Below are 24,053 nucleotides of genomic sequence, written 5' to 3'. Positions count from 1 at the left end.
GCCAGATAGACATTAAAAAACAACGGGCTCAAGGCCGAGCCCTGTGGGACTCCGCATACTAGTGGTTTACCTTCCGATTGAAATGGTCTGAGAAAAACCCTCTGAGTACGTCCTTGAAGAAAGGAGCTGATCCACGACAATGCTGAACCGCCCAGTCCAATCTGCTCCAATCGATCTAACAGTCTCTTATGCGACACCGTATCGAAAGCGGCGGATAGGTCGAGGAGGACCAACATGGCCTCCTCTCCCCTATCCACACATTCTCGAATGGTCTCAGAGACTTCCAGGAGCGCAGTTTCCGTACTGAAACCTGTACGGAAACCTGATTGGGAGTCGTGGAGTAAGGAATTAATCTCCAGATATTCCGCGAGCTGTAATTGGACGGCCTTTTCCAAGACCTTCGCCGGTTTAGGAAGGAGGGAGATGGGACGATAGTTACAAAATTGCGTGGGGTCCGCATCTGTTTTCTTCAGGATGGGGACTAGCATTGCCTCTTTCCAGGCAGTAGGAAATTGGCATAGATGTAATGAGGCATTCCATATAGAGGTAAGAGGCTCAACTAAAAGAGGGGCAAGATCGCTCATCACCTTAGGAGGGGCAGGGTCCAAAGGGGAGCCTGATTTGCACTGAAGAAATAATTTAAGCGCAGAATCTGGGGTAAGATCCTTAAATGCTATCAGGGAAGGTGCATTATTATACATGTTAGAGACAGAGTAGAGCAACTGTTCAGGAGCAGATACTGCAGGAAAAGAGGAGGACATTTTCTCAATTTTTTCTTGAAAAAAATCTGATAGACCATTGCACAGAGATTGACTGGCCAGGTTGTTGGGCATCATAGCATGAGGTTTGACAAAGTCTTTAACGATACTAAACAATGTTTTAGCCGAGTTATCAGCTTTTTTAATTTGAATGGCAAAATATTCTTTCATAGCAGCCTTTTTTAGTTTAATAAATTTCTTTAGGGCTGCTCTGTAAATACTTTTTGCCTCTGGGTCATAGGCTAGTCTCCAGCTGCGTTCTAATTTTTTGCAGCGACTTTTTTCTGTACGCAAGGCTGTTGAAAACCAAGGGGCTGATGGACGAGATCTTGCCGATGAGACTGGAAGCGATGGAGCAATGCTGTCGATAGCTGACAGTAAGGTCGCGTTAAGCTTATTAACGCAGATGTCGATGTCTTCTGCAAGAGGTTCTAGGGGGCAGCAGAAGACAGGCTCCAAGGCTGAACAAGTGACATTATGCCATTTTCTCCTCTGGTCCGTTCCCAGTTCCATCGAAATTGGTGTTGGAGGTAGCTGAATGTCGACCGTAAGAAGATAATGGTCGGACCAGGTGAGGGGGAGGGGAGGGTGGGTTGTAGTGCGCGGAAGGTTAGAAAATATTAGGTCCAACGTATGACCTGCCGCGTGGGTTGGTCCTTGAATAAGTTGCGTCAAATTAAGGCTCTGTAGGGAGTCTAAAAATCTCATGGCCTGAGAGCAAGTAGGGTCTTCAGCGTGTAGGTTGAAATCACCGAGTACAATGAAATGTGGGTGCCTGAGTGATAGATCCGAAATGAGATGTACCAACTGCATTAGTGAAGCGAATGTTGCTTTCGGGGGATTATACACTAAAATGCCAGTTAAAAAGACCGCCGCGGAATCCGCAATAGAGAAATGCATGGCTTCAATCAGCCCGATATTTGCAAGTTTTTTAATGGTCAGTCGAAAGTGTGTTTTAAAAATAATGGCAAGTCCACCACCTGTTTTCCCTTCTCGGTTAATACCCGTAAAACGGTAGTCAGGGGGGGTAGCTAAAAAAATATCCGGATTTGAGGTATCCTTTACCCAAGATTCAGTGAGAAATAATATGTCCCAGTCGTGAGTGTTCAAGGTGGACCAGATTTCACTCGAGTGTCGAGGAAGCGATCGGCAGTTAATCAGAGCTGTTTTTAGTATTCGTGGGGTATTCATGGAAATAGAAGGGGGTAAGGTACGTTCACTCCAGGGAGGGATGGTAAAATTACAATATGTACAGTGGAAAGGATGTCTATCCAAGGAGCCGGGTATACAGCGAGCAGAAGCTGCACAAGAATCAGACCCTAATTGGATGAGCTGATCCCTGGTCCAACTCATACGACCCGTGGTAATCAGATGGGCAGGGGGGGTGGCCCTAGGCCCGGGCCAGGCGCGGACGGGCGCAGACAGGCTTGCCTTAGGCGTGCCTTCGGCGCGCCCGCTGCGCCCGCCCGCTGCGCGGACGGGTAAACCGTTTGTTTTTATACATGGTAAGGAGGGTGGGAATCGTCCAGGAGCTGGACCGCTACCCTGCCCTTCCCAATATGGCGGCGGCTGTTCCGCGACTACCAGCGTCAGCACCTCAAATTCGGCTGCGCCGGTAGGCTCAAGTGATGAATGGGATGGGAATGGGACCCAGGAGGCGAAGTAACTCTCACCTTTCGGGTCGCGTTGTCAGGACGTAAAATAGCGGCCAGTAAAATATGTACAGCTTTTAAAAACAATTGCAATCCTATGACAATGACACACACCAAGTAATTGATTCTACGCAGTGCGGTAAAGAAGAAAAGAGCGCCCCCGGCTTCCGCCTCAGGGGAAAGATGCTATAGTCTGTCGACAGGGCGGAGATCAGCCCTTAAGTAAGGTGGGAGGGCGGGAATCGTCCAGGAGCTGGACCGCTACCATGCCCTTCCCAATATGGCGGCGGTTGTTCCGCGACTACCGGCGTCAGCACCTCAAATTCGGCTGCGCCGGTAGGCTCAAGTGATGAATGGGATGGGAATGGGACCCAGGAGGCGAAGTAACTCTCACCTTTTGGGTCGCGTTGTCAGGACGTAAAATAGCGGCCAGTAAAATATGTACAGTTTTTAAAAACAATTGCAATCCTATGACAATGACACACACCAAGTAATTGATTCTACGCAGTGCGGTAAAGAAGAAAAGAGCGCCCCCGGCTTCCGCTTCAGGGGAAAGATGCTATAGTCATGTCATTTAGGATGGAACCATTTTCATTTTATGATATTCAAAAACTTTCCCAATATAACTCCCCCCCTCCCTTACCCTCCCTCCCTTGGCACGTACATATTTCACATTTTGATCACTCATGGTTCCGAGCCCCCTCTATATATGCGCATTACTTGTCGTGGACCTGCTGTAACCTTACAAGGACTATACATAATTCTTTACATATATTATATTCATCTCGTGCACCCAGAGGTATGTGTAGTGTTGGTGTCTTGGTAGGGCCAATTCCAGTAGAGGGCACTTTATTCTATATGAGTACCATCACACCTGTTGTCCTATATCTAGAGTATGGTCAGACTCTACATCCTCTCCTGCCTCAAAGGACCCCAATAACGTGTTCCAATCCAGTGATATGGGGGTTTTCCTTAGTCCCCTACGTTCTTCGCGCTGCAATGTCGTGCTTTCAGCCTTTCCCCAGCGTACCACCTCTGCCCTCCATGTCTCAGGATCTGGTGGCCTAGGCGATTTCCACTTCATGGCTATGGTGCGTTTCGCGAGAATCAGGGCTAGGTCAGTGAAGCGTGTGCCTACGCTCTTTTTTCGTTCTGTAGGGCCCAGCCCCAGTATGGTGTACTCCAGTGTGGTGTATGGTTTGGAGGGGACTAGTCTGGCCAAGTCATCTTGTACTGTAGTCCAGAAGTACCCTAATTTTGGGCATGTCCATAACATGTGTATTAGACGTGCATTCTCTTCACCGCATCGGGGACATGCAGCAGTCGTGTAGGGGAACATTGTGTGTAGACCGTGGGGTGTCAGGTACGCCCTATGTAGGATCATGAGCTGTATGAATTTGAATTTCGGGTTTCTTGACACCTTCTTAGGGTATTTGAGAATCCGATCCCACTCCTTGTCCCTGACTGGCCTCCCAATATCATGTTCCCATTTGTCTTGTAAAGGTTGCAATGAAATAGCCCTGCCCTCTCTTATACCGTGTGTTATCCATCTAGTCAAGTGGCTTCCTGATCCCATCAGGTACTGCATTGTGAGTAGTGGATTCGTGGGTGGCTCTACCCTGTCCGGAGTCCATACCTGAGTGACATATCGTTTCACCCATGCGTGCAGTAGGAATAATCCTCCCGACGTATGGTGTGCATTTCGGAAGTCTTCGAACGCCATAATCCTGCCATCTGCAAATAGGTCACCAATCTGTGTTATACCCGAGTCGTGCCACTCCGTAAGCAGTGTATTCGATAGCGTTCTCAATCCTACTGGGAGCCCTAGTAGCGGTATCGTGGGAGCATAGGAGGACGTGCGGGACGTATATCTCACCGCCCTTCTCCAGTAATCAATCGCTAGTCGAAGCAGGGGGGGCGACGATCTCAGGACTTCTGCCTTCGGGAGCAGCAGGGCGTGGACACTTCCCCTGTTCCACTCCATCTCCGACATGCCAATTTTGTGCAGGTTGCGCCCCGCCAGCCAATAAGCCAACCATTGCAATTGGCAGGCAAAGTTATATGCACGGAGATCCGGAACTCCCATGCCACCTGCCTCCGTGGGAAGCTGCAATTTATTTAAGCTAATACGTCGCCTCCCGGAGCCCCAAATCAGCTCTGTCAATAGTGTGTTAAGTGTTTTGAACATGGATGCAGGGACCAACAATGGCAAGCTTGTGAAGTAGTATAAAAGGCGGGGCAGAACCACCGTCTTAGAAATGCTCACCCTGCCCGCCACCGAAAGCGGCAGCGTAGTCCAAAATTGTACCTGCGACTTCAGCGGCGTTAGTGCCCTCCCCAGGTTGCCATCTAACAGATTCCTTGCCTCTCTATATATGTGTATTCCGAGGTAGCGGAAGGTGGTCTCCGCCACTTGGAAAGTGTGTGGTGCAAAGGGCAGATGGGCTTCCGCCCCAGTGGCAGAGAAGAAAAACCCGTATGACTTGGGTTCACTAATAGTAAGTCCCGACAGTGTACGGAAGCCTTCAAATATGTCAGGGACAGGATCCAACTCCCCCCCCAGGTCTCCGAAGTATAGTATGACGTCATCTGCATACGCCGACACCACATGGGTCACCCCATCTCTCCGTATGCCCCTGTGTAGCGCAGACCCACGAAGTTTGCATATCGATGGCTCCAGTGCCAATATAAATAAGAGCGGGGATAATGGGCACCCTTGCCTTGTACACTTCTCTATGTCCACGTGCGCAGAGATGCATCTATTCGTGCGGACCCGTGCCGTTGGGCGGGTGTAAAGCAGTCGGACCCAGTTGATATACTCTGGTGGTATTCCAAAGTATGCAAGTACTGCAAACATATAGTCCCATTTAATAGAGTCAAACGCCTGCTTTAGATCTAGTGAAACACAACCCTCCGTGCCCAACTGTCCCGGCCCGCCCGGCATGAGTTGGCTGAGCCTTCTTAGGTTCATGGCAGTGCTCCTGCCTGGTACGAAACCGCACTGGTCTGGGTGTATTAGTTTCGGAATATACTGGGCCAGTCTTGTCGCAAGAATTTTACTCAATATTTTGTAGTCTGTGTTCAATCGCGACAGAGGTTTATAGTTTGCCATGTGAGAGCCGTCCCTGCCCGGTTTCAGTAGTGACACTATTAGAGCCTGGAGTGAGGATTGTGGAAGGCCCCGTGTCCGCAGCGCCTCTCGGTATACCTCAAGTAGCCGCGGCGCCAGGAGGTCTATGAAGGTTCCATAGAATTCCACGGGAAGGCCGTCTGTGCCTGGGGCCTTTTTCCGCGGAAGTGCTCGTATGGCTTGGCGTATTTCCGCTACTGTAATTGGGCGTGCTAGCTCTTTGCTTTGGCAGTCCTCAAGTCGTGGCAGCTCTAATCCCTCCATGAACTCCCCAGGTGCCTCATCAGGTAGTGGAGTGTGTGGGCCATATAGTATTTCATAGTAATCCCTAAAGGCTGTGATAACACCTAACTGTGTCGTTGCTAATGACCCCCCCGGTCAATGACCTCTAGTATAGGTAGCTGTACTGGTTCGTCCTGTACCAGTCGGGCCAGCAAGGGTCCCGCCCTATCTGCTTGTGCATGTTGTCGGCATGTGTATTCTCTGTAGTCTAGTATGCGCAATTCCTCCAGTAGCTCTGCGTGTTGGATGTGTGCCTCCTGTAGTGGGGTAAATGGTACGTTCGTGCCAGCAGCCTCACTTTCGAGCATGGCCAAGCGCCCCTCCACGTCCCGGAGTCTTTCCATCACATTGTGTCTCATACCCACCCGTGTGCTCATCGCCTCTCCCCTGATCGATACTTTAAAAGCGTCCCATTCTATTTGGCGGGAGCTCGCAGACTTATCGTTCACAGCAAAGTAATTGGTTATTGCGTCTGCAAGTGTTGTGCGAAAGGTCGTATCCTCCAGCAGGTCTGGCGTGAGACGCCATGTTGGTATGGGTGTTGGAATCCTACCCCATTGGAAGGTGACTTCTACTGGGTTGTGGTCTGATAAAGTCTTGCCCATGTGCTCCGCTTTTGTTACCGCCCCCAGTAGTGCTTTAGTGCAAAAAACGTGGTCGATTCTGGTATGTAACTTATGGGGTGGTGAGTAGAAGGTGTACTCCCTGTTCAGTAAATGTTTACCTCGCCAAGCATCCACTAGGTTCCATCCCACTACCCACTGCGCCAGCGCTTCGGCCTGTTTTCTATTTTCGGTTGCCTGTAAGGGCGGGTGGGACCTGTCTAAAGAGATATCCAGCACTGCGTTAAAGTCCCCACCTATAAGCCAATGAAATTCTGCCCAGTCAGCTAGCACTCTGTTGATGTTAACTAAAAAGGCCAATTGGCCCGAATTTGGCGCATACACACTGCCTATCATAACAGGGGAGCCATCTAGTAGTCCTCGGATAAATACGTATCTGCCTTCCGTGTCTGACCTCAGCTCCACTAGCTTAAAGGGGACTGAGTTCCTCAGCCATACAGCCGCCCCTCTCAAGAATGCAGAATAAGAGGTAGCAAACAATTGCCCTTTCCATTTTTTGAGCAACTTCCCACTCTCTGCACTGGTCAAATGGGTCTCTTGAAGACAAGCAGTTTTAACATTCCTTCGGTTGAGTTGAGCTAATATTCTGTACCTCTTGTGGACAGACCCCATACCACGAACGTTCCAGGTGCACAGTTTGTAGTCATTAAGGGTCCCCATTCCAGTCCACAGCAGGCAGAGTCAGTGAGCATTGCACCATGAAGTGTGTGCACATAATCTGCCGTGAACCCCGTGCCAAAACAATATACAACCCCACAACTACAAGGTCCCCGAGTAAAACCCTTTGGGGTCAAAACATTGCTGCCCAACGTGGGCATACGGAATACCAAGACATGTCTATGTGGTGGGGAGCGGGGACCACCTACACCAGTCCTGAGTCTGTTGTTATCACTCCGTTGTACCCTTGGCAAGTGCGTCCCTCACCCCCGATCGCCCTTACACATAGTTTATACATTACCACTCGAAGTCTTCTATTGTTGCAATCAGAGTTCATTTGCTTCTTGTGCCGTGATCTTAGGGAACAGCTGTAGGCTATCAGCTGAGCCCGACACCTCCGTATGCGTGGCAGAGCGGCTAACTGTGGCTGTTCGATGTCGTGCGTCGTGTTCCGCCAGTGCGGCCTCCGTCAGGTGACCAATCTCCGTCGTCCTCCCAGATCTGGCCGGTAGTGTCCCCCCAGTTGCTGTAGGTCCTTTCGCACGTTCCTCAGTCTCGTCATTCTGGCTTCGCTCCTCTTGGTGAGAAGGTCCCTCTCCCCGGTCTCCTTCGAAGGGGTCCTGCGTATTTGGAGGCGTCAGGGTTATCTCGATCCACTCCGCTGCCTCCTCAGGTGTGTCGAAGAAATATGACTTGTTTTCATACAGTATTTTAAGATGAGCCGGAAACAGTAGAGCGTATTTCAGACTTCTGTCCCGTAGTTTACGTTTCACCCCCAGGAATGATGATCTGGCTCTCTGTACTGCCGGGGTGAAGTCCGGGTACACTGAGATGGTTTTGTCTTCATAGCGCAGTGGGGCTTTTTCTCTCGCCACTCTCAACACGGAATCTCTATCTTTGTAATGCAATAGGCGCGCTATCAGTGGGCGCGGCGGCGCCCCCGGCCTAGGTGGTCTCGCCGGCATCCGGTGCGCCCTCTCCACACTGTACATCGGGGTGAGGTCCTGGGGGCCCACGACCTTCTTCAGCCAGTCCTCCACGAATTGTGTGGGGTTCCTCCCTTCGCTTTGTTCCGGAATACCTAGAATTCGCACGTTGTTACGGCGGGCCCGCCCTTCCGCATCATCCATTTTGTCCCATATCATTTTGATCTGTTTCTCCATGTTTTCAATTTTCGTGGAGTGGTCCGTTTGCTGCGGGATGAGGTCGTCCAGCGCGATCTTGTGCTCAGTGACCTTTTCCGCCAACTTGTTATGGTCTGCCCTGAGGAGCGACAAGCCCGTCGCCATACTGTCCATATGTGACTCCAGCGCCTCCCTGGACGCCTTTATTTCGGCCAATATGAGGTCTAGTTTTGCGTCCTGTCAGGTCTTGCCTGTTGGTGGTATCATCTCCACGTTGGAGGAGGCCAATGGATCCTCCGATCCTGTAGATTGAACATCGGTGCTGGCGCCGTGGTCTTTTACCTTAGCCCTGTTCCTGCCCATGGCCCTCGTCTGCAGGGTGGCAGCCGCGGTGCCCCTCCTCCTTCACTGGGGTTAGGGTATGTGCAGGCTTCCTGCAGATGATTGGTATTCAGCAAGCTCGGTCGGTTTCCAGGCGTTGATGCCTATGCAGCGGTAGATGGTCTGCAGTGCGTCAGTGCCGCGTCCGCCTCCAACAGTAGGCCACACCAGCGCCCCCGATGAGCAGACTGCCAGGGCGCCGTTGGTGTCCAGCAGTAGAGTGGCTGCCTCCAGTCACTCTAAGTATTGCTATGCGCCACACCCAGAGTTCCGGCGTATTCGGGAGTCACAGCAACAGCAAGCGCAATGCCAGTATCACCCCAGGTTATTATCACATGCACTCTCCTTTGCAGACCTTGGTGTCATGCAACTTGTAGGTCCCCTCACCCAGGCCGCACCGGCACTTCACTACTGATCAGTGCCCCAGGTGCGCTGCGACGGTTGCCTCCGCTCCTTTCTTGTGCCCCTGTCGTCCTCAGGAGCAATTGCTGGGTGGTGGCAGTAAGGTGGTGGCCGGTGCGTCCCACAACAATGGCGTCCCTCCGCTCAGCGCGCCCAACTCAGCGTGTGCCCTTAGTCCTCCGAGCTTCAGCCTCCCAGACCAAGTACCTAAGTAGTGTTTGCCGCCGCCCGGGCTCCAGCTCAGCGCTCGGCGAGTCAGGCGCACGCACTCGGTGCTCCGGTGTTCCTGGCGCAGTCTCCGTGGGGCATAGGATGGCTTTATGGTCGGCCCGCAGGGCTCCTCTGCGCTATCCCTCACAACCTCCGGCATCCCACAAGGTCTGCACCGCTTTAGTCCCCCTCTGGCCGCGCTGTGTGTTCCAATTGTCTCACCGCGTGGCAACGCTCCGTGTGTCTCCAGTAACTGGTCTCTCCGACGTCAGCCCGTCTCTCCACTTTAATCCGCGGCTTCACCACAGGATCTAGGCCGCGCCAGGGCAGTTCGCCGTTTCCGCTCACCAGTGGCCGCCGCGGTCGGCAGACGGCAGTCGGAGGGTCTCACCACCTTTCAGGTGTCATATGGATTTCCTGGGCGATCGGGGAGTGAGGGTAATCAGGATAATAAGCTTATTTTTCAGGCAGTGGACGGAGCCGCTCTAAAGCACGTCCGCCATGCTCGGCTCGTGACCACGCCCCCTGCATGTCCTACTTTTTTAAATACACTGTAGACTGCCCGAAGCCAAATCTAGGGGTGTCTTATTTATATTAAAAATGAAGGTTTGGGCCTGGCAAATGGTTTATTGTGCCAGGTCAAAATAGCAGTTTAAAATTGTACAGACAGGCAGGCTGCAATGGCAGGCCTGAGACATATTTAAAGGACTTTTCAAGTGGGTTGCACAATAGGTGCTGCTGACCCATTAGTAAAATTTTATTTACCGGACCGGGACGTTGTACCACTTTACTAGGGACTTAACAGTAAACTAAATATGCCAATTGGGTATAAGCCAATTCTACTATGTTTTAATGAGAGAGCACAGGTTCTTTAGCACGGGTTAGCAGTGGTAAAGTGCAGAGAGTCCTAAAGCCAGCAAATACAAAGTTAGCAAAACAGGAGGGTTAATGTAAAAAAATTCAGGTGTCATATGGATTTCCTGGGCGATCGGGGAGTGAGGGTAATCAGGATAATAAGCTTATTTTTCAGGCAGTGGACGGAGCCGCTCTAAAGCACGTCCGCCATGCTCGGCTCGTGACCACGCCCCCTGCATGTCCTACTTTTTTAAATACACTGTAGACTGCCCGAAGCCAAATCTAGGGGTGTCTTATTTATATTAAAAATGAAGGTTTGGGCCTGGCAAATGGTTTATTGTGCCAGGTCAAAATAGCAGTTTAAAATTGTACAGACAGGCAGGCTGCAATGGCAGGCCTGAGACATATTTAAAGGACTTTTCAAGTGGGTTGCACAATAGGTGCTGCTGACCCATTAGTAAAATTTTATTTACGGGACCGGGACGTTGTACCACTTTACTAGGGACTTAACAGTAAACTAAATATGCCAATTGGGTATAAGCCAATTCTACTATGTTTTAATGAGAGAGCACAGGTTCTTTAGCACGGGTTAGCAGTGGTAAAGTGCAGAGAGTCCTAAAGCCAGCAAATACAAAGTTAGCAAAACAGGAGGGTTAATGTAAAAAAATTCGGGGGGAAACCACTCCAAGGACGTCAGGTCTAACACAGGCCATCCCCGTCCCCAGTACTTATCCTTTGTTCTGGAACCATCCCCATTCTTAGTAATATTGTGCTTCAGGTTGGAATTTCATGTTTATTAGGCAAAGGACAAACAAAAGTTGCAATGCCCACTATAATTCGATTTGTGATTTTAAGTAAACTTACCTATAACCCATAATTTACTTATTTGTCCTAAATGTTTGCATATAAGAAGGAAATATTGTCACGCTTTATTCATTGCAAACTCAAAATGGTCAGTAGAAAAGTTTGCGACCTATTTGTTCGCTGTGACTAATTCAAGAATTGCTATTAGACTAGCCTTATGTCTACAGGGATTGATCAATTCGCGCGAAAGATCAGCTGCATGTTTATTGTTTGTTTTAGTTAGAATTGTATTTATGATTTGTTATATGTATATTTTATATTGTTTGTGAATTATATAATCCTTATATGAGCTCTATAGTTATAATAAATTGTTTTTGATTATAAGAAAGATATTTACTACTTTACAAATAATTATTGCTGATTAATACCAATAAATCCTCACTTATAATTTACATTACAATTCCCTGCTTTTTCAAATGCTAAGCTACATGATTTCAGGAATTAAATGCATGCAACTCTCTTTACATTTTCTGATGTGACTGTAAAGTGTATCTTGCACGGTATAGGCAAAGCAGGACCGATTTGCTTTGCCAGTGCTTGTTTATTTTCTACCCTGCCTCTTCAGCAATTTAGGCGGTTGGACCCTTTTTGGGACAGGGGGCAGACCACTGCCTTTGACAGGATCTACTGATCTCAAGGGAGCGGCGTTCAAAATCGCAATCCCTAATTATGGCACAGCAGTCGGGATTACGATGTCCCTTTCTGACAGCCCTTTCATGGCCGTCGGACTGCCTTTGAAAGGCTGTCAGAAATTGATTTGTGGGCCTCAAACTGGGCTCCTGTCCCTCGTGGACCAATGGAAAGTGGCCCTGGGGTCACATGTAGTGCCCCTAAGCACATCCATGATTCTTGTGCCATGCACCACATGGTGCACGGCACACAGTGCATGGGTGTGCACAAAGTGCGTTTTTACACTGTGGCTTAAGCTGTGGCCCTTTTCCAGGGCTGCTGCAGAAGCCACCATGTTAAAGATAGGCGTGGGCAAAGAACACCGCTGGCGGATTTTTGCATATTCTGCGTGCCGCTGAGAATTCGAAGTTTATGCAAAACTTTGACTCCGCAGCGGAGAAGAGTTCATCCCTGAGCCCTCCCCACCCCCACCCCCCCAATAAATGTTTTTTAAAATAAAAATAAAAATGAAGGCAAAACACACTTTACCTTTATCGCAGCGTCTACGGGCTGCCCCCCTCCTCCTCGCTGTGGTCTCTCTTGCAGAACCCCGTACGTCAGACGTACGTCCTGGTAGGACGCACGCGGTCCTACCCACGACGTACGTCTGACGTAGGGGTTTCGGGTTGCACTGCAGAAGAGAGCACGGCGTGGAGGAGGGCATCCCGGAGATGCTGCGATAAAGGTAAGTGTGTTTTTTACCTTCATTTTTTTATTCAAAAATATTTATTAAGGGGGGTGGAGGAGCTGAGCAGAGTGGAGTAGAGCAGAGTTTTTGCCCAACTGCGTGGAGCTCCGCGAAGAGCACCTACGCCACCTACACCCGGGCCTGGTTAAAGAGCACATTTCCGACCAGCAGCCCAGCTGTCGCATCATGATTGGGCACAGGGGTCTAACAAAACCTGATGGGGCCCCCCTGCCAAGTACATGGAGGGGCCCCCCACTCAGGGCTGACGGAGCTATGAAGTGGAATGAAAAAGACATGTGCAAACTGGAAGCATGGGCTAAGAAATGTACTGTTTTTACATCAATCCTTCCCAAATCTCTAAAAGTAGTCTATAAATTCTCATTAGTATAGACTTCACCAACCACCATGTTATGTTTTTAATCCTGAGTTTTAACGCCTGATTTTGTGTTTCTCTAGACCAAGGGCTCTTAACATATGATATCTATGAGTATCGATGACAAACAAGTGACTCTGACTCCTACATCTTTTAGACCTCATTGTCTTATGTAGAATTTCCTTTATGTTGATTGTACACACTTGTATGATGTATTGTCTTTGTATAATATGTGTGTGATGTAAAGCGCTCTGTCACCCTACATGATGAGAAACGCCCTATGGCCTTAATGAAATCACAGGTAGTGACATCATACGTCATTTGTGTCTGAATTTTCCCAGGTGGTCATGTCACATGACCTTAACCCTGGTGACATCACAATAAGTGACATTAGGGATGTTCTATAATTGCTACATGATTATATAACAACGCAACACGTACACGTCTATTTTAGATACCACATATATTAGGGTGGTGACATGATCTTTGAAAGTTGTGGGGCATAATATTAACCTTGAAGAGTAGTGACCAAGCAAAGCAAGTGAACCAGACTTTTTCTAAGATGGTTAGGGGGCTGCCCCTGAGAACATTTTGAAAAAATGGGATCAAATGGTGCATTTTAAAAGAAAACGTTCACATAACTTTGCTACAAAGCAATAATCTCCGAAAGGACACTTTAAATATTCAAGTCCTTGAATGGTGTGCCAAGCCAATAGAAACAGACACTCCCCTGGAGTTGACACCATTTTTTCAAAATGTGCTATGGGTGTCCCAATATATCAAAAAATACCTCCATTGTGCCAGGGCCAGCATTTTGTCATGGATGCCCTCTTACACCAAAAATTACAAACAATATACCAGAGCCAGAATTTTTGCTATTAATGCTATCCATATACCATGAGTTATACTTACGTCAAAAATTACCTCAGTATGTCAAGGCCAGCATTTTTCTAAAGGTTCCCCCTTTCATGCACCCCAGTTGCCCTCACTCATGACAATAATTACCTCCAATGTGCTAGTGCCAGCATTTTGCCACAGATGCTCCCATGCCAAGAATGTCCTCAAGTATGCGAGCAGGTGCCCTTTAGGCCACCAATTACCTCTCTTATGCCATTACCAGTATTTTAACATTCTGTCAAGAACTACACTAAGAACTAATTACCTCTATCATATCAATTCCAGCATTATACTGTTATGCCAACAACTACCTCCAGTATGCCACTACTTTGTCACAGATGCCTGTCATACTAAGAATTGACTCCAGTATGCCAGTGCCAGCTTTTTGCCATGGGGGCCTCCATCAACAATTACCTTCAGTATGCCTTGGCAATCAGCAGACTCACAGGCATATTATCACAATCTCACTCATGCTCACTTACGTCCACTTATGCGCACTCACACTCACATATTCATTTTCACCAAATTGTACTCACTTGTTCGTGCCACTCACTATCTTGGACACACTCTTACGTCCTAACTCTCATTCACTTTCACTTTTCACTCACTGACACACATTCTCACTCATTCACAGTCACTCAAATTCACTTTCTCTAACTCAGTCATACTTTCACTAACGCATTCCAAATAATTTTTTTCTTACTCACTCGCTCATTGTTTCTCTCCCATATTCTCACTCACATTGATTCTTACACTCTCTAGCACTTCTTCGTTTATTTGTTCTCTTACTTGCATTCACTCTTACTCGCACAATCAGACTCACTCATACTCACTGACACTCAAACTCACACATTGTCATTGACTCTCACTTACTCTCACATTAATATTTAGACACACAGAGACACACACACCCTCTCTCTGTCCCATTTCAGCTAACTGCACTCCATTTTTTATTACACTAATAGTGAATAATATAACGGTATTCACTATTAGTGTAGAAAACAAATTGGTAGAAAACCGGGAGAGTGAAGCCCCAACTGACGCCATAAGGACAAGTAGCTTCTGTGTTCCTGGCACTGATTTTGACATCACTGAGGTCAGGGATCACAAAGAGCAAGCCAGAGCCAGTTGTCACAGCTGCACCCCCTGGTGACCCCTAAATGACGTCCATGTCCTAGATAGATAGAGAGTTAGATAGATGGATAGATAGATAGATAGGTAGATAGATAGATAGATAGATAGATAGATAGATAGATAGATAGATAGATAGATAGATAGATAGATAGATAGATAGATAGATAGATAGATAGATAGATAGATAGATAGACAGACAGACAGACAGACAGAAGTGGAGACTAGAGTAGGAGACAATGGTGTCTACAGTACTCAGACTTGCAGTGGGTTGTGCTGCGGCTCGTGCCATGTGAATGATTTCACCTGCAGTTACACTGTGCATGACTATGACATGGCCCATCCCACCCTGACCCAAAGACGAAACCAAGGCCAGGCATTGAGGGCAGGCCCAGACGATCCTTCCAATTAATTGTCTGCGACATTGTGCTGCCTATGTTTAGATATCAATACAACTTATGGAATCAAGGCATTTTTTTCAGAATTTGGCACGAATTATATAATTTGGTGAGGTACTGTGAGACACCTTCCCCCTGAGGACAAACACCTTAACCCCCGCTGAGGACAGAGGGATACACCTCACACCCACACTGAGTATAAATGGCAGTGCAATGTAGTCACCTGGCAATATGTTTTACACATTTAAAAGAGACAAACCGAATGAAAAAATCAATCACAGATTTGATTGCAGTATTGGTAATCAGATAGACTCGTAGTACATTTTCTTGGCTAGGCACACCAAAGACAGGTGATTCTCTTACATTGGACTGCTTGCACCCCTCTGACACTTGTGCACTCACATGGAACTTGCTGTTTTTAGTTTATGGCACATGCTTAAGAGATAGGCCAGTGGTGGCCCACTAAAACAGATGTGGTATATTACATGTGAATAATTTTACAACCACTACACTGTAAGGATATATATATATACTATTCATAATTCCACTTATGTTTATGTCCTATGGTAAGTATGGGTGGTGAATAGAACAGCAATTACTTTACAATACAGTGAGAGGTTGATATAATGAATGCAACATTATTGTAGGTTGATATTAACGACCTCTTTAAAGTGCATTCAGTAGGCCACAGAAGGTAAACCTTCCTGTACCTTATCCCTTTTGCAGACAAAAAAACACTGGCATGCCAGACATCAATTCTGAAATACTCCACATCGACTAGCTTCAAGGGAGACCAATTTCATAATATTTTTTTTCCTGTTCATAACTGATGTTTCCAAACGCAGCACAGGTCTTGGTACTATCCAAAGTAATTGTATTAAATTCATAGACCTCAGAAGTTTGTGAAGTAGTTGATTTTGGTAGTTTTCAAACTCTCGAGTCTCAGAAGCAGTGTAACTCACTGAGCCATCTGTCTGGCTATTTAACACATCTCAGGACATGGTCTAATTAACAAAAGTCACTCTGGTCTGCCAAAACTCACTTGATGCAAATGCATGTGGTGTTTTACTCAAAGGATAATGAAAAAACACAAGCCTGGATTTAGTCATGGCCTGACTGCAGATTGCATGGATCTCGGAGGGCAATATATGTTTACTATCCGAAAACATCAAAATATAAACCCAACATTATGCTGTCAATTGGTCTTCACCACAATGCAGTGAGAAAACATGTTTAGCCTCATGGGGGAATAAACAAACAGGAGCATCCATTGACCTTAACTTTCAGCAAAAAACCATTCGCCAGCGTTCATACATTACCCTTCTGACTCCTGCACACGTGCTACACTCTGAAATTATGTTGTAGCATTGACAACTAAGGCGCACTTCACATAAAAGAACTATAGTCACCGCCAAAGCTTCAGCCAAGATACTCTGAGACATGGAAATGTCAAATGTAAGTAAACGGGGCAGCATTTCCTGAAGTAAAATACTACTGCTTCAAAAGACCAAGGAATTAATATAATTATGTAACGTTCTCTTCTCACCTACCATTGATGGGCACAGTAAGACCCTTCCTAGGAATGTAGCTTCATAGAGACAACAGCTATTTCTTCCTTTAAACATGGCACGAGGAATCACAATTTAGTACATAAATCAAAGTGAGACCACATGGCATTTTTAAAGAAAGAAGGGACATCTCAACAAGGGCCTTAGCTCTGCTTTTTTGGCTCTAAAAGTCAAAAAAGCGGAGATAAAACTATTGCCCTATTTACAAGTGGGTGCAAACATACATTAGCGCTTGTTAGCACCCGTTTTCCCAATGCCTCGCTTTGCACCTCTAAAGTGGGCGTCACTGGGCAGTACTGCATGTAAATTATCACTGATGTGCACATCACAATATTTACAAGGAGGCACACACATTTTAGCAGACTTTAGTTTTTGGCGAAAAACTGGGATTTCACCTAAAACTAACGTCTGCTAATATGCTGACTTACGTATACTTAGTATTGGGGTGGATTATGCTGATACGACCACAGGGTCGTATCAGCAAGGTTATCGCCGTTTTCCATGGAACATCGCTGGAAAACCAGCGATATTCCAAGGAAAACACCGCTATTGCTGGAATAATTATCGCCATTGCGCTATGCGTTGTTAATACAGCGCTAGCATGGTGATAATTTCCAGCGATAGCCGGCGCTAAAAAAAAAATCACGCTAAGCGCGGTCAGTGATAATTATCGCTGCCGCTTGATAGCATGCTCCCAAATACTCTTTTTGCATTCTGATGGGCGACCGACCCCTAGGGGCTGTTTGGTGCATGCCGGGTTTCCAGAGGCATTTACTCTGCAGTTGTCAAAATGCAAAAAAGGGTATTATTTATTTCTTTAAACATGACTTATGTAATCGCTTCACCTTTTGTACTAAGTCGTAGCATTTCCACAGTGTCACATTTAAAGAAAGAAATACCCTGGGCCTCTCAGGCATTTTGACGACCACTCCGGCACCAGGTCACAGTTGTGGGGCCCAGAAGTGAAGGAAAGGAGAAGAGCCAATGTGGGGGGGGGTGGGTGGGAGCTGGGGGGCACGCAATAGGAGAGAGCCATTATGAGGGGGCTGTGCCCGCACCATAATGAAGCAAATAGAGCAAAAGACGATGATAATATGCCATGATAATGAAAATGGCATTCTACTCACAGTAATGCTTTGCGCCGTGCGAATGTCCTCATGTGCAGTCTACACTGCGCATGACCATGACATGACCCTCCCTGCCCCGCCCCGTCTATTTACTGGCCCAGCGACAATTGACAGAGACCATAAGACCAGGTGGCCCTTAGAAACCATGGGCAGGGCAGGCTGTCCTACCAAAAGTATACTTATAAACTATAGTACCACTGACACTGAGGGGCCCCCCACGTGACTAGGAGCTCGGGCCCCCAGCAACGTGGGGGCTGCAGGGCCTTACGTTACACCACTGATTGGGCAGTCGGACTACCGCTTGCTTGTCGGTCGGTCTCCTAACCGATGGATAGCAGGCGGCGGTCCGACCACCCATTATCGTAATCAGGGACCTGTGTTTTTTTACATTTTCTGATGGGTTTTAACAAACTTGAACCTTGGATCCATGCAATCCACTTTACCACCATTTTAGTAAGTACAGCTAGTGCTCCTCAGTGGGCTACTGGGCTAACAATATCCTACTATCAAAAAGCAAGTTGCAATTCGACCAATGTGGGATAATCAGGACCCACCTTTTGGCGACACTAGTAGTGCATGTAGACACCATCAGTCCAGTCAAGGCAGATCTATATAATGCATGTGGCAAGGACCAAGAGACAACGCTGAAGCTTTTGTGGTGGTACTGCAGTGTCTCTGATGGTTCTGTATTTTGGTGGAGAACCGTGAGCCATAGTGGTTTGAATGTGACTCTGTGGTGAATTCAAAGGGGTGAAGCAGTCATGTGTTGGTGCTCCTGCCTGATAGAATCTCTTGTGTAATTGACCCCGATGTATAATATTTCAGAAATGGATAACGTGAATAAAGTGGTGAATATTTGTTTGTACCACTGTAAATTGAGAAGCTTTATACTTAACGTGAATAATACATGCACTAACTGAGTCTGTGATTAAGTCAATGGATAAATTAATGAATGTTGTTAGTTGTTGTTACTTTCCCAACCACCTCTTTGATGCAGCTACTGGAACTCAAGAAGAGAGACAAGCATTCTCCTCAAATGTTATCTTGAATTTGACCAGGCATTAAAAATCTTGCAAGTAGAGTGTTGAAGTAGAAGGTGAAAATGTGACCTTTACAAGTAACAACAATGACAAATCAGTTTTGGTTTTATACATTTCAGGGCTGGACAAACATATTAATATGTTTCTACGATGTTTGCCAAGTGTCTATATCTTGAACTGCTGGAACCCCACTAAGGGATGTTGAAATTGCAAAAAAGTGATAAAATCATAATGATGCAAATGAAAAATATCTCACTGCAGACTGTGGACACCAAAAGTTGTAACAATGACATAAATTGATGTGTCTTGGTTACAAGCAGAAAAAGACGCTCCAATGTAAAGGTGTTCTATGAAACTTTGCCAATGATCTTTTACAGGATGTCCTAAACCGGTTGGAGGCTCAGGTTGCCACTCTAATCAGACAGCATTTCATGGCTGTATGCAGATGCTGGTTGTGGACAGCGAGCCTGTTGACCTCTACTTAATGCAGTTCGGCAAGCTGGGTCCATTCTCAGATGTCCTCTTCAACGTCTGCGCCATAGCTGACAGGTATGGTATGATGGAAGATGAAGGCATTTCGGAGTCAAATCATTCGGCAAGGTATAATGCCTTTCTCAACTGTGAAGAGATGTCTAAACACATAAACATTGTACGTCCTTGTGGATGACCAAAAACAATAAGGTTGTATGTTGACCATCCTATCATCCTGATAAGGGACAGAAAAGAATCTAGAACATGTGGATGACTTAGTTTATTTTCTCACGGCAAAGTTGACTCCGAAATATTATTGTTGAATTAATCCTTCTGTTCATTTTATGACTATCCTAGCCACACAGTAACATAACATGCACAACATCACAGCAGCCACAACTGCATAGCACCTGGAATTTCAGGGATTTTTGATGATGAGTAGTTTATCATTGTTTGATCATCACCGTGTGGCAAACGTTATTGTTTTCTGGGCAAGCAGTGAGCAGAGGCTCAGGACAGATCCACATCACTCCCAGATTGAGCTGTGCAAGCGGATGCAATTATCCCCCTAACACCTCTGGCACCTGCCCTGCCCTCCACCAACCTCCCCACCTAGCTAGCTCTCGCACACATACCAGTGTATCCCCTCATCCCCGTTCCCATTACCACCTCCTTTGAGCCTTGAACTCCTCAGAATCAGGTCAAATCGATGGAAAATGACAGTTATTTTTGGATACAGCAGGTTATTCCCCATTTTGGGAGTTTAACTCATTACCTCTGTTGACACATGGGGAAATAGTGCCAGAATCGCTGATTGCAGCAAGGTATGTCCTCACAGAGTTAACAAGGAACTCGTAATGGGACCATAAAGTTATGGTTTTCGCCTAATTATTTAAAACTGCGATTTTGCATTCATAGTCACATCTCTCTGATACTTCATATTAGACTGTATGCAAGGCAAAATGTATTAACTTCAATGTTTAATTTGTAATCTCTAACAAATGGGAAATTATTTTTTTAAATCACACTGATATCCTCCACAACACTGGCCCCGGAATGCCTTTTTATGCACTTATGTTGCACCACCCACATTTCTACCTACTGGCACCGGGAATTATGCCCTACTGCATTTCGACTAAGCAGGCGGGACCAAGGGTTACATAAAATGTAAATTTCGCATGCACTACTTAATATCTGGACGATTCTATACTGCATACACTAACTTTGATAGCCTCTGAAAGCCTCTTCTCTTTGCACACACAAGTTGCGCCACTCACAGTTCTGCCGGCTGGGATCAGGAACTACACCGAGTATCACCAAGACAAGCGCTACATACATTTTATATGCAGTCAAATCTCAACTGTTCACCACCTTTCCAGGCAAGACATTCCCTCTTTTAAGTTCTCCTTTTCAGACCTCCTTTTGGAAATCAATTCCAACTCATTATTTTCAAAATCAAATTGAATTCCAACTATCTAAGGTTATTGTAGCTCTTATTTACTCTGTTATAAGCATTACTGTAGCAATTAGATTCCATCAGGGTAGAAGTCAGAAACCTATGGACTTGACTGTGTTGAATCGCGGTTGAAACATTCCTCTGTCACTCATGGAAACATACCTTTCTGCTTGGAATCACCCCTTCCAGGTGCATGCCAAACTTATGTGAACATGGTGGAAGGTGCCTCCAGTCTTGGGATGACTTTGTGTGCTACTGCGACCTGACAGGATACAAAGGAGAGACATGTCACAAATGTAAGCGGATGAGGCGCTTCACCCCTATTTTACAAAATTGTTAACAGAAAGTGTGAGCCTAAATGGTACAAGAGGTTTCACTTGTGATTTAGGTGACTTTCTCCTAAAGGTCACCGCTGTTTCAAGGCCAGCCTTGATCAGCAGTGGGCACAACAAGCCGTCAGCATTCAGCACTTGTTTCTAAATGGGTACTTCCTCTCTATATTGCATGTGTAATATAGCATGGCAAAAGCATTGAATTCACTACTTTGACAACTACTGCCTTGTAAGTATTGCGTGAGTAGATGTAAGAATAGGAGGCATTATAAAGCTTGACAAAAGTATTGCATTCATTACATTGCCAACTAATGCATTATAAGTATAGTGTGAGTAGATGTGCGATTGACGATTAAAGTGGTAGGTGATATTTTAAGGGCTCTATTATCTACCCGAGTATAGTGACCTACAATCTGTGGAAGTGTTTTGTTGCTTTAGGCCCACTATAGCCAGGAGGGTGGTGGTAGGGTAGTGTGTGTATCTGCTGTCCATTCTATTCTTCAGCATGTTCGTTTTCTGATGTATGTGCACATAAGTAATAAGTATGCAAAGCATATATAATACTTGTGAACCTGTGAACAGATTCGGAAGCTTATCTCTCACAACCCCTGAAATTCTCACAGAGAGGCAAATGCACATAATATCACTGAATGACTGTCATGCATAAACATATGCTGTAATAAGAAAGAGATGGTTTTTACATAGTATATGAGATTACTTTTGCTCATATTATGACAAAAAATCACAATATATCGCTGTTTGCACATTTTCAAATGCTCATTGATATGAAGTGAGCAGTCAGTCTTTATAGATGATTGAATTAGGCAGCTTTCCTCTATGCAGAAAAGCAGATCTTCCAAGTAGGATGATACAGCAGTTATCAACAATATTACATCATATATTTTAAAAGCCCACCTGGCCAAGTTTCTGTACCGACCGACCAAGTGCTGTGAACATCTAGGTAACTCTCATAAAAATTATGCCAAATTGCAGGCTTCGATAAGTGGACATGTGTATTGATCCCCACAAATATGGTCCCAGCATGTGTCAGCAGTGGAAGACCTCTGATACTCCATTTAAAAAAAAATATGATTGTTGTATTGCCAAAAACTGTTATGCTTCCTCTGAAAACGTTTGTACACAGATCTCTGGCTGAATAAAAGGAATTCCCCAGAAGATAATTAATTTGTCAACAGATCTATAAAATGCTAGTGTCTTGCTTTGGGGGCCTAATTTTCACTACATGTTCATGCCTCATAGAATGCTCCTCAATGGTCCTCATTACAAATGAGGGAAAGGAGTTAATGTATATAAAATTTCTAAAGTACACAAACTTGCCAGCAGACATGTTAATATAAGCCTTAATAGAAGATAAATACAGTAATTTAGTATTACAAGCTAATACCAGAATAGAGAGGTGCTTGGTAGTGAGCCATACATTATCATCTACCTGGCATTTAGGAATATGTCTCTTATGGTAATCATAAAATCTCTTGTAGTCTGCTTGGCCCTATTTAAATGTGCAAAAGCTGATCTGTTCGTCTGGTGGAGCTGTCTAGGCACTTCTGTAACAGAGGCTACCCTAGTATTTAATAAGGAGGAAAAACATAACCCTAAATGCAGCCTGCAGGTACAAATGAAAAGGGAATATACCAAAACACTATGCCGAATTGGTATAGGACAGTACATCTAAGGGAATCCATAGAGCCTAATCCTCCAGGTGGTCCATTAGAAAATATTGCAAATACTATTCCAAGAACTGGTTGAACCTCTCTGTCTGCCCATCAGTCTGGGGTGATAACTAGAGGATTTGTAATTCACAGATCCCAGACACTGTAACAAGATATTCCAAAATGTAGGTATGAATTGAGATACCCTATCTGTAATAATAGCATCTGGGAGCACATGTAATTGCACTATCTATGTCAAGAAATGCTGAGCCCATTCTGGTATACTTGGTAACGTAGTCAAAGGGGGGAAATAAAATAACCAAACTTAGTAAAATATTCTACATCAAACAACACTGTTGTGTAACATTGATATTCTTGCTGATTAACAATGCAATCCATAGAAACGCCGCCCATGTATGATGAGGTAAGTGTAATGGTTTCCACATTCCTCCTCGGTTCCAAAGTTCACTTTTGACTTGGACATAGATGGCACAGCTCTTGATATACTGCATGTTATGTTTTTACACCAAAGGCCACTAAAAATTACATTACGACAACTCCAAAGTCTTGGTCATTACCAGATGCCCCCCGCTGTTAGGGAATCATGAGTCCATACAAAGAAAAGGTTTCTGCAAGGTTTTGGGTGCAATGAAAATCTATTATCATAATATAAATCCTTTTTTATTATTCTCTGACCTTGGGATTCTTGTAACACTTAGTTTATAGTAAGCTTATTCTGTATTTCCCAAATCTTTGGAATAAATTCTTCCTCACTAGAACCACCAGCTTTTACCGCCAAGATTGTAAACCTTCCTCAAGTCCTGCTTCCATAGCAGCTGGACAGTAAAGGTACTCAGCTTTCCCATGCCTCTTTTCCTGGATGATAAGAGATCTTATAGTGAAATCTAGAGAAAAAGAACATCCATCTGGCATACCTAGAATTGCAGCAGCTCATCACTCTAATGGTGTAAGTTGTATCATCAGGCTCTACAATGAATGGGAATTCTTTAAAAGTATACAATAGTGTAGGTGCAGATGTAAATTGTTCCTTTAATTCTTAAAAAGCTTTTCACAAAATGCCCCTCTTTACCACAAGTCATATCCTCTATTTACGGCTGTGATTCTGTTTATTTTTTTATTTTTTTTGTAAACGCCTTTTCTGATTTCTAACCTGCATAGGTTCATTTAATTCTCCCTCCATTAATAGGGAAACTTCTGTTTCTTTGAGGGAGATAGTGGTCGAACGCTGCTCCTTTATTTATTCTTCCGATAACAATGTTTGGCTTCAATGTGCA

At 45.6% G+C, this 24,053-nt stretch overlaps 1 protein-coding gene across 1 annotated transcript in view; it reads left to right on the top strand.

Annotated features, from left to right (window-relative positions):
* CNTNAP1 (contactin associated protein 1) overlaps positions 1 to 24,053 on the top strand; it is a 199,190-nt gene that overhangs the window by 58,511 nt on the left and 116,626 nt on the right. The window contains exons 10-11 of the mRNA XM_078640668.1: positions 19,207 to 19,378; positions 20,946 to 21,052. Of these exons, the coding sequence (XP_078496794.1) occupies positions 19,207 to 19,378; positions 20,946 to 21,052 (279 nt within the window). The remainder of the gene's footprint in view (positions 1 to 19,206; positions 19,379 to 20,945; positions 21,053 to 24,053) is intronic.

The sequence above is a fragment of the Lissotriton helveticus genome, chromosome 5_1 (genome assembly GCF_964261635.1).
Source record: "Lissotriton helveticus chromosome 5_1, aLisHel1.1, whole genome shotgun sequence".
In the NCBI taxonomy this organism is placed as follows: Eukaryota; Metazoa; Chordata; class Amphibia; order Caudata; family Salamandridae; genus Lissotriton; species Lissotriton helveticus.
This window is presented reverse-complemented; position numbering and strand designations above follow the sequence as displayed.